Source organism: Manacus vitellinus, unplaced genomic scaffold (genome assembly GCF_001715985.3).
Source record: "Manacus vitellinus isolate BGI_N305 unplaced genomic scaffold, ASM171598v3 scaffold_4_pilon, whole genome shotgun sequence".
NCBI classification, from domain to species: domain Eukaryota; kingdom Metazoa; phylum Chordata; class Aves; order Passeriformes; family Pipridae; genus Manacus; species Manacus vitellinus.
This window is the reverse complement of record NW_021940604.1, coordinates 36,941,530-36,953,551: the sequence shown is the minus strand read 5'-3', so window position 1 is coordinate 36,953,551 and position 12,022 is coordinate 36,941,530. Positions and strand designations below refer to the sequence as shown.

The 12,022-nt window shown below is 37.1% G+C and overlaps 1 protein-coding gene across 2 annotated transcripts in view; it reads right to left on the bottom strand.

Annotated features, from left to right (window-relative positions):
• The window catches only part of COL12A1 (collagen type XII alpha 1 chain), a 94,760-nt gene that overhangs the window by 71,979 nt on the left and 10,759 nt on the right, over window positions 1-12,022 (bottom strand). For both annotated transcript variants that reach the window (XM_018078093.2, XM_018078094.2), the window contains exons 11-12: window positions 10,880-11,152; window positions 9,681-9,953 (exon numbers count right to left, since the gene is read on the bottom strand). In XM_018078093.2, coding sequence (XP_017933582.2) covers window positions 9,681-9,953; window positions 10,880-11,152 — 546 coding nt within the window. The remainder of the gene's footprint in view (window positions 1-9,680; window positions 9,954-10,879; window positions 11,153-12,022) is intronic.

Sequence of the window (12,022 nt, the reverse complement as noted above, 5' to 3'; positions counted from 1 at the left end):
TTTTCACTTTTCATATTCGTCTTTTACTTCCATCACAAACCTGCAACATTTCCAAACCCAATCCCACTGGACCAAACAAGACTACTTATAGAAAGCTTCATTTTGAAAACATCTCAGTGCCAGCTTAACTTCATTAAAATTGAGCTAACAAATTCCACTTGGTTTAATGATGAATGGAAATTAATGTCAACCTCTCTGAATTTGGTAAAGATTCATCAGCTACACAGATTACAGAACCCAAGAGTACCACAACAATCATGAAGATGACTCTCAAATATAGCTAACAGTGCATGTTGTGGGGGTTTCACAGTCTTAGAGACATCCCATTATGTTTTTCTGGAGACAATCCTTTTCTATCCTAACTCTGCATCGGTCCTTACAATTTTACTCTTCAAACCAATTTTTAGCCTTACAATATAAATCACCACGATTTATGTCATCTTCTCTTCAAAAAAAAGCTTAAGATAGAGAGGTTTTAGTAAAGTTCTTTTATCCTTTCATAACAGTGGTTGCATAGAGTGAAAAAAAGTTATAGTGAAAAGGCCTGATTCAGCTCATGCTTCATGAAGTCTCACCAAATTCAGTGACTGCATTAAATGAAAGCCAGGACAGAATCTAAACTCCAAAGAACAATTTTCCTGGAAGCCTGAAATAAAGATTTGCCTTCAAAAGTAAATTACACCAATTTTTCTGTCTGCTCTTAAGCTCCTACTCCCAAATCTTGGCTTTTTCATACAATAAAAAAAATATTAAGGCAATCCAAATGGAAAAAATATGGAAAACTTAACTTGATATAATGCACAGATGTCTCACAATAAAAACCTTTCTTTCCATATTTTAATGTAATATAAATATACAAGTCACTTTATTTTGGCTACTTTAGAACATGGCTCTGCCACAACATGATTTCAGTATTAAAGTATCTGCTACCACAGCACAATTTTTTGCAAGTCTACTCTTGGACACCAGAGCTAATGATATATGTTGGAAATACTGCAAAAATAGCTGCTTATTTAAACCCCTTATTGATTAAGTAATTACTGAGGTCATTAAATAATGGAGGAAAATAATTTGTTTGGAATGGACTATAATGAACTGCAGTTACTGTAATATGTTGGTTCTGAAAGAAATATTCTTTGGAACTAAATGTCTTTTTTATAAGGCAAGGTAAGAGAGGGAAAAGGATCTGGGATTCCTACCAAACCACTAGAACTAAATGGAAAATTTTTACTTCAAATAGTTGGAAACTGCTGACAAGACAACTTACCTACTAAGGGAAATTAGACTTTTTATATGTTACACTGCAACTGAGAACACTTCTTTAACATAACACACTAACTTGATTTGCACCTCATGCATGAGGTGGAAGTTCACTCACAGATTTTTTTTTTTTGCTTCACTGGATCTCCCAGAAGTGGTTGGTTTTGGGTTTTGTTTTGTTTTTTTTTTATTAAGGAAACAGCTGTGTTTAAGATATAGTCCAACTCTAAGTCTTAAATTCTTAGGATTCCATGAAATATTATCTAAGCTGCTACATTCAGAGTCAAGAAACATATTTATGCTCCACAATAACACAGGTATAACATGGTGACTAGTGAACATACAATTAGACCTTTGAAATACTTTTCCCTTGGATTAAAACAAAATACCTAGGTAACTTCCTTACATTTCATGCACACAGAAAAATCTACAACACTAACACCTGAACAGTAATTTTTTTTCCTTGGTCCGTGTGTTCAGAAATGCTTGTTTTACACCTACTTCTTGCCTGCTTGTTTAAACAGGACAGATAAGGAGCATGGAAAGACAATAAACACTGTAAGAAAGAAAAGGGCTGGCAGGCAAGCGGCTGTCAAAACACCCCTGCTTTTTCTTGACTTCAAGTGGAAGCCAAAGTATGTTCATCACTTCATACAGCCCCCAAGACATCAGCAAGCAAGGAAGGCCTTCCTTTTTAAAAATTATTCCCCAACAGGCATGAAGTCCTGTGATGCTCTGGAGCACCAAACCAGCTGGTGTAAGCACAGCTGTAAGGCATACTGAGTATGTATACAGTAAAACAAAGTGTTTGCATGCACAGGTCAAAACCCTGCCTGGGAGAGCAAGCCAGTCACCAGCTTCAGGCCATCAGATTCACTTTGGCAGTTTTTAGCTCAGAGTACTTTTCACTGCCCACAGTCCCCTGCACACCTCTACCATCGCTCAGTGCAGACACACTCTCAAAAATTCACTTGGTAACTTTCAGTCAGGTGCTTTTACACCCTGTTCTGGACTTCTGTAATGTCCAGTCTCCATATTAAGTTTTCCCACTGTAGTGTGCCAGAGACACAATATGATATTAAAGTAGTTTCCCTCTGTCCACTTGGCTTACCTCCCATAGCTCTCCAGCAAACACTGTTGTTATTGAACACAAAACTGAATCAGCTAAAATTAAAATGTTGACATTCATAAAAATTAAATGGGCTTATTCAAATGACCTTTCCTCTCAGAAACATTCACAAAACTCCAGCTGATATCAGTGGGATTTTTGCATGCAGTTTGGGCCCAAAGTTTAAACAGCTTTCTATATGTGGTTTTTAAAACCAAGTTTCAAAATCAATCTGCAGTGGTAAATTTTATGCAGAGCCATGTTTCATTTAAGTTAAACATAGCATTTATCTAAGCCAGTATCCTAAAAGGTCATAATCAACTGAATAAATGAGTCTGCCTTTGCAGAGGCGTATGTTATGGCCTGAGTCCTGCCTTGTTTAAAATAGGCATAAGTCAGGAGTATCCCATTGAATCAACAGGTTAAATTGCCACAGCCAAGGATCCAAGTGCACCCATCAGACGAGATGATAGCAGAATCACTTTCAGGTAGTCACTTGGGTTGGCTGATATCCTTCCCTCAAAGACATAAAGTAGTTGGAATGTCAGACCTCAGGCATGTAGAGAGGGGATGTGGGCATACTACAGGGGATAGTCAAGGACTCGCTACACAGAGGGATGCTCACATGGCCCCATTAGAGCAGGTTTCTTGATCTTCTGCAGAAAGGTACGAAGATGCCAACCAGGAGAGCTCTGACCCAAAACAGGGACTTTGGCCAGAACACTCCTGAGTCCCTGATCTAGGATAACAACAAGTGTTCATATTCAGTCCTTTTAATATTTTATCTGTCTTTTCCAAAAGTTAATCAGTTAACACTGCTCTCAGCTGTGTGGAAGTATCTTATTATTATTCACTTAACCTTCCCCTGTGTTATTTTTTCCTGTTACATATTTCATTTCCTAGATACAACTAAGATAATTTTCCACAGATTATCAAAATGTCATACTCAAACATCTTGGAATGTCTAATTTTAAAAATGCATGAAACAGCATTAAATTGCTGAGGACACTGAGTCCTTGTTTCTGTCAGGACAGAAGCAGCACTACGCAGTCTGAACATTACGTAAAGTCCCTGTGATATGCTAAAAACCTCATTGTGAGAAAATGTCACTTGAATTTGCACTATTCTGCCTGTAGGAGGTCATTAATTTCTAAAGCATTCTTATGTTACTGTAGAAACAACAAAAAGAAATAATTTATTTAGCAAAGAACTACCATCCATTTTCTGACCAAAAAAGAGAAATCCCCAAATCTAGGCTACAAGAAATGTATACAAGAGAAAATAACTTAAAAATTAAAAGTGATTCAGTCATGACAACCTTTTTTCATACATTGCTTTAGTACAGACCAATGGTCACAGCACACATAGCTACTCATCAAACAGGATGGCAGGATATTGGGCCCTATATCACAGAAACAGAAAGATTCTGCTTCTAAAGGGGGAGAGACTACTACATAATTATCTCTCAAATTTATCTCCTGAATATAATAGACTGTACCTCTTTTTGTTTATTCTAAAACATGTAAAGGTAAGAAATAAAATGGGTGACATCTCTGCTAATGGAGACTAGCAATCTCACGTATGTCAAAAGAACTTTGTCCATTTTTACAAACAGTGGGCCTAGCCTAGGATCTTCACTGATATAAGTGAAGCCCTTTGAAATTTGTCAGTGAAAGTAAGATGGGAATCTGATCATTAAATATTTTTTCTGAAAAAAAAACCCTAGGTTTTTTTCTAAATTTCTCTGAAATTCATATTTAAAAGTGTAATGACTTCCCTGCTTACAGTCAGTTACTCAAATATTCTTAAAGTTGTTCTGAAAAATATATAACTGGCAACAAAAGGGCACTCATAAAACAGATCCTCAGCTTTCAAACTTTTCAGACATTTCTTAGGATTAAGCATTTCTGTATAGATTGATTAATCTAGCAATGAATTTGTTACTCTTTAAAACAACTGCAAATTATGAAAGTTAATCTATTTAGCAGCTAATGTACAGTATGTTCTTTTCATCTGACAGCATGAATTTGGGCAGAAAACCAAATTCTTGCCAGACTTAAAACCACATCTCTTATTAAAAAACAGATTAGGAAAACAGTAGCACTCACAAACTGCTCACTGTCTGCTGCATTTCCACTCACTGCCCTTACCATGTTTCTCATTGTATTTTATTTCTGGTGTATGATGACTTGGGTAAGATCATATGATCCCAAAATACACTGAAAGCCAAATGATTTGTTTGGAGCGTTTGGGGATAACAGTGGGATTTTTCCCTAAGACATTTTGTGGGTGTTTTTTGCTTGTTCTTCAATCTCTATTATGCATCATCAAATATAACCATCAGTGCTAATTTGTTTAGTTCCTTCAGTTCTCACAAGCCTTGTTCCACGCCGAGGCAAATGGCAGTCTGCACAGATTTAATTTACTTTAGCAGTTTCAACAACTTGGTGTGAGCTGAGGGGAATCATAGCCAAAAAAGTATGTCTTTTTTCCATGGCACCTTTATAGAAGGACTCCAGCTAAAGCTGCCTAGTGATGGATCACCATGCACTTCTGAAAGTGAGAGAATATGTATAAGTGGAGAGTTTTCTACAGCACATATTTTGCACATGCAATTATGTTAAAGGAGTATGAAATATAAAGCTCTAGAACTTTCACCTCTGGACGGTACCTCATAACTGTAGACAAAATCAGCCTGTGACTGAAAGAGGTTGTATAAAAGATGAGAGCACTATAAATTTCCTAAAGTCTGGATTACTGAAGAAGGAAAGCACACTCCTTTAACAAAGTGGCAAAACAGTTTCCCTTTTCCTGCTCCACAAACAAACAAAAAAGAAATAAACCCATTCTCTCTGAATAACAATCACCTGGTAGTGGAATGGCACTCTCAGAAATGAGTCATTTTCTGATTACTCATTTGCTAAACTCTATACTGTGTTGTCTCTGAGCAGTTCATAAAATGATGATCCTTTGGCATGTGTTTATCTTTGGGCTGCACCAGAGAGCTATGCAAACAGTTTATAGAAGAGATTATCTGCAGTTACTTGGGGGAATATTTGCCCTCTCTGTTTTATGAAGAGAAACAATAAGGGCAAGCATATACTTAGCAAAAATAAAAATACAAGGTGAAACTGAGATTACCCAGCTGGTAAATGATATCAAGTACACAGAATGATTTCTGGGTTTATGTGGATTGATTTTTCCTGTGAATCCTGAAACAAACAAGCCACTTCAAAACACTGAAAAACTGCCTTGCAGAGCAAAGCAGAGGAAGAGGAGGAACTTCCAAGAGCAATTTGTAACTGCTCCAAAATACTTTGGAGATAACAAACATAACTGAAGGGCCTTCAGTGAAAGCCTGGGCAGACGTCCTTGCACATCAGGTTAGAGCAGTCTAAAAACTTCTCATTTTTTTGCTCTCTGGTGAAGGATACCCTTGTCTGGGATAGTGTAACTGCCCATGTGAGTTCTCCTACTACGTGCAGAGCAAAATAAATCATTACTGAAAGCCATAAGAATGCTTGCCTACACCCTTAATTGCAGGAGACCATTTAGTAATTCAGTAAAATTCCATAAATATCTGAGAGTTTGGATTTTTCATTTCCTGCCACTTGACTATAAGATACCTGGAGAAGCTACTGTATCAAGTTTCCCTTTTCTCACTTGCCTGTTAGGGCTGAAATGTTCACTACACCCAAACTGATTCCTCTTAGGCTACATATCAATACCATGAACTAGCAACTGTCCCAGTTTGAAAGGCAGTCTCAAGCTTAGCTCTTGATATGATGAGGAGCTGAAGTGGCCAGCAACTATGGCATCACTGAACAGGTTTGGTGAGAATTCATATGGTGAAGACATCAAGTAAGTCCCATAGGGATTCCTGATACAGGAAAACACTTTAGTGCTCAGTATTTCAGTGTTGTTGGCAATGCAAAACACACACCACACTGTTTTGTTTCTCAGACACCATGGCTCACGGAAAAACTAGCTGAAATACTAAACACTTTTTTATGCTTCCTTTCACAGCTTTTTTGTCATTACTGTTGATAAGTTTATTTCTCCAGAAGTTAAGATCTGTCCTGTTTCCAGCCTCAGTCAGACAAATTATTTCAGCTACTTGTTGGTCAAGTATTCACTTCACTGACCCGTGTAACTTTTCATTCAGGTCCAACCATATTTATTTTAGCTTCACAGCCAGCATGACTTCTCTTTTCATGTAAACTTCTATACTAAGCTTTGAAGTTTGAATGATACCTTTCAGTTCCAAAATTGCAAACCTTTTGCTCTTAATTGTCTAGTTTTCCTCAAGTTTTGTCATTTTATCCTTCAATGAGGTAAGATATTACTATACAGTGAAATATTGTCTTATATGCTGCAACAAATATTCTGAGAATCTTTCATATCATTAGTCAAAGAGTGTTTTAAAATATCTACAGACCATGTTCAAAGAGTTCTGGCCTAATTCAAGTACTTTTATTGCCCCTCAAAACTGCAGGTATGCTGATTGCTGAAATACAAGGTAGATGTTCCACAAGGAAATTTGATTTAGGCCTTTGCTGTCATGCAAACAGAAATTTGTATTCTGTTTGTTCCCTTTGATCACCCAGTAATGATTGACATCTCTACAATGCTCTTACTAACATTTTATCTAACCAAGAAAATTAAATAGACAGTTTTAATACAAAGAATAACATTTTTTTGGAGTGCACCATGATAGGATTTTCAAATCCAGCTGAATCTTCAAAGAATTTACATTTGAGTCACAAAGCTATATATGTCAAAATGGTACAAGTAATTTCTAATTTAGTTTTCTCCCAGTTGAAGAACTGAATAAAAAGTAATTCAGTTGAGCGATAGGATACTTGGTTATTCATATTTATCCCAAGAAAAAATCTGTCACAGAATTTTTTATGTAATGTTTTAATTCAGTTGCTTAGAGTAAAATCTCTTACAGGAATGCTTCTGTGACCTTTTCAGTGCAACACCCATTTTAAATTTCATCTGGTTGCATATGAATTCATTTCTGAGATACAGGCAATTTTTCTTTTAAATTCTTCAACTCTTTAACCAACTTTGAGAATGTTTTTCTTCTTATTAACAATTTAGTAAGGCAGAAAGGCCAAATAGGAATCGGAGCCCTTGGGAAGTGGGATGGGGTAGGGAGCACTGAAAGGACAAGGCAGTCTGTACCTGAGACTGAATTCTGTTTTTCTGATGACTTTTTTGTCTGGATTCTACTGTATTTCATTCACTGCTCTCTAGGATATGTTCTAACAGAAGCTCTAGGCAACGCCTTAAAGACTTTTCTCTTGCTCTCGTTTTATTATAGGATAAAAAGCTAAGCTTACTTTATGAATTTGAAACACACTTGATCTCTCCACATCTCCATGTTAATAAAGGATTTCTCATGAGTTTACTACAAATATACTAATGAAAATATTGCCACCAAATGTAAACGGTTAACTTGGTCAATCCTTTACTAAAATTTGAGGCATCTCCCTAAGGATGTGGACAATTCAGTCTGTGAGACAGAGGCCTCTCAAGATTCGCAAAGGAAGACAGGAATTCCTCTAACCACTGACAGCACAGAGGAAAAAGCAGGGATGTCAGCTCCCCTGTCTACCTGAGATCCAGTCTGCTTTTGTTCTGAGAGTGAAATTTGCATTCCTGGATGTGCAGTGGCTCAGGTTCAATGGAAAGAGTAAAGAAGATTCTTGTCCAGCATACACTGCAGCTTTGTGAATCTGATGGGATGTGAAGATGGTGGAGATGTGAATTCAAATTCTCCCAGACTGTGTAAAGCCTACACATTCTCCCTCTTCTCTCCAAAAAAGTGTTAGACCTCAAAAGGGGCAGCACCACCTCCAACAGGGAAGTTCATTAGGTCCTGATCACCTCTGGCTTTTCTGGAGGATATGGGCAGCAGATCTCTCTTCTCATTTACCTGGATCTCAGCAATGTTCTGGGCAGGAGACAAGCTCTTTTTCCCTCAAAAGAAGCATTCAGATCTTGCATGAGTAGTGAAAGCAAGTGAGTTAGGGAACTTTCAGCGTGAATTGCAAGGTGCCTGATTCTCTAACGGCTGCATCCTGGCTCAGCATAAGTACGTGGATTGGATCTTAGTCTTAGTGGGATGGGCAGTGTTGGTGCCTAGAGCTCTCATTTGCTCCTTCTATAGTCAATAGACAAATAAATGTTCAGTTGAAGGAAAAATGAGATCTCAGATGGACTATCTGCCTTTCTTCATCAACCACAGAATTCTAGAGCATCCATGCTGCAAACTGCAGTGTTCAAGTAAGTGCCTAAACTTTAGTGGGAAGAATTCAGCACACTGGCATATCATTGGAAATTATTTTTTAAAATGATTTGATTTTATATTTTCCTTTTTAAAAAGGTTTCTCTCGTTTGGTTCCTAATCTATGTTGTAAACAAAAAGTGAGACTTATGCAGAAACCGTGAGTCAAGTATATTGCTAGTCTCTAACTCCATTAGCATCAATGGACAAGTCTTAATTCCACATAATTCATTTGCAAGATGTTTTCAAGTGTCATGCCTACACAGCTGCAGTGCCAGCCTTCAGCAATACATACCTGGCCAGCACAGAGCAGTCACATTTCCTTTCAAGGCCTAGGATGCAGCTTTCATTATCCTCTGACAATCTACAGATGACACTGAGAATGCTCACAGAGAACTAGTCTGGGAAATTCTCCACTCAAAGGCAGAGAAAGAGCAGTCTCCCCTCCTTATAAGAAAGTCTTTGGCTCTGACTTCACACTTAGCCTGCAGTCTGCTTATGCTCAGCTCCAGGTTTTTAGTTAGAAGCAGGGTATTACTCATTATCTCTTTGCCTAGACTAGATGTTGTTTCTCTAATGCAAAAATGGTCCCTGAACATCTTTCAGTCTCAGTACAGTAGCGATGTTGCAAATTTTCAAATGGATGAGATACTTTAACTCCATTAATTAATCCCCTTACATTAAGAACAATCTGCCACTAAAACTGTTCAGAAGTTGAGAGTTATAAGACAAAATATTTCACTGAGGCTAATGTGGAAGTACAGTCAGTTTTGGTTGGTGCTCCTGAGGAACACCTTTTTCAAGAGACCCAGAGTCCCGTCCACAACCAGTGATTTAACCCATTTTTTTTCTCTGAGGACAGTAGGTTTGGAAAATCCATGTAAAGTAGGAGAGTGTTTTTATGCCTATTCTTCATTCATATATTTGCTTCTATGGAAAACTTGGGAAGACACTTTAAAACACCATAAACATTAATCAAATAAATGAATGACCATACAGAAAACATTTAATAATTACCTTCAAGTGTTTCTCCCTCTCCAGAAAGGGCATCTCCTGCTCCAGAGGCATACAAGGCGGACACAGTCAATGCATACCTAGTGGCTTGGTCCAAGCCTTTCAGCACTTTAGAGGTAGTGTCCCCTTTCACAGTCACTTCCTTGGTTTCACCTCCTGCAACTGGAGTGTAGGTTATAAAGTACTGCTGCACTTTGCCTGGAGCAGCACTCCAAGACAGCTTCATTGTTGATGTCGTAGCATCAGAAACTTTCAAGTTTCTTGGATTTCCTCGGACTGCACATGTCAAAAGAGGTTGAAAACAAGTTGAACCAAGCTTCATTTCTTGGTTGATTTTTTACGTTACTACAACATAGGATTTTATGATAAAAAATAATTCCTGAATAGCCTGCACTAACACTGCTACAGTATACTTTTACCATAATCACGATTTTACAATTCCACCCCCTCCCTCTTTAGGCAAAAATGCACAATAAAGTCTTTTTATTTCCATTTTTTTTTCTGTTAAAACAGGCTCAATCATTCTAGTACTTATATGTACTAGAAACTTAATATATGCTCAACTTAAACACACCAAGATCCATGTTGAAGTCACTATCTGCAGAATCAAGTCAAAGATGACCAACAAAATTAACACACCTACAGAGTTCTTTTGATTATAATTCTTCTGGTTTATAATATCTAAGATCTCAGTGAAATTTCAACAGTGATTAGGACATTCATAAATGTCTCCATACTCTCTGAATTTTGTTTAATAAGGCATAATACATGTTAAAGGATCATGCATCTTCACACAAGTCTACAGTGACAACTTCCATAAATTAAATGTTTCATTAGTTCCTTGCTAAGCACTCAGAACAAAATGCAAACAGGGTCTGAATTTCCTCAAAAGGTATATAATTTATATCACTGACAATATGAAGAATCATGAGGACAATTAATTAAATATACAGGTAGATTCTTCACCCAAGTTACCTTGCCATAGCAGGTGTTACAAGTTCAAGAGACTATATTTCAAATTGAAATATTGCAATTTTGATAAATTAAACTGCCTCTCCACTAGGCTTTGGCAATGTTATAATTCTGTGTTCATCTGGGATAATACATATGAATTATGAGATTTATTCTCTTTTCAGTATGAATATGTCAGCATCCAGGGACTTTTTCTCAAGCTTACTACATTCATAGCATTTGTCATGTACCTTCGTCAGTTTTTGCATATCCATTCAACGAATTCCCAGGCCCAGACTGATACTCAGGAATAACAGACACTTCATATCTTGTATCTTGGATCAAATTCTGCAGAATAGTTGATCTATCATTTGCTGATACAGTCACTTGTCTCCTTTCTCCTCCAGTAAGGGGTCTATAAACAAGCCTGTACCGTAGGACATTTCCTGGAGCTGGTGTCCAGCCAACTACAAAGCTATCAGTAGTTTCATCTGTTATCCTTAAGTTTCGAGGAGCACCTTTAACTACAAAAAAATATACACATATAATTTTTAAATATTTGCCTTTGGTGAAGTAGTATCTGAAGTAAAACCATTCCAACCATTTTGTTAGCTCATCCAGTTTAGCAAAACAACAGCTTATAGTGCACTCCCATTGTTTTAGGATACACACACCACTAGTAATTTCTGAAAATTTAGGGCCAGAGTTACATTCAGCAGTGTAACAAAGTTGTCCCCAAAAGTATATTAATCCCAGTTTATATAACAGATTCTGAAACTTAAGACAATCTGACCGTGTTTAGCAGTACCAGTAGAACTCAACTGTGTAAGGGACATTGGGGCATAGTGAGGAAACTTCTTAATACGACAAATGGTATAGGTTTCCTTGCTGTAGCCGTTTGCATCTGCACCACTTCCATTTACAGACAGTTCTCAGATACACCTGATTACACACAGGCAGCTCTCCTATTTTAAAAAATGACCAAAGAAAATGCAACAGGAAAAAAAACCACCAAAACAATTCTATTTCTCTAAGTAAAATTTTTGCAACAAAAAATGTATTCATTGCTATATGAGTTGAACCTAATGTTTAAAAAAGCTTCTGAATTTCGTCTCTAACTCAAAGAAATAGCTTGTTATTCCAAAAACTAAAGAAAAACTGAAGTGAATCACTTAAGCTAGCCTGCTCCTTGACAAAAGATATAGCAGCTCAGATGAACTTGTAGGCACACCAAACAAGACTCAACTCTTCCAACAGACACTAAGATCTACTGTATTGCAAGTTGCCTAGAGTTGCATTGTCATTTAGGGGAAAAAAAACCTCTGTTTTTTTGTTCTTTACTACCTATATGCTATAAGCATTGTTCTTTAATGTTAAAAGTGAAACATAGCTTT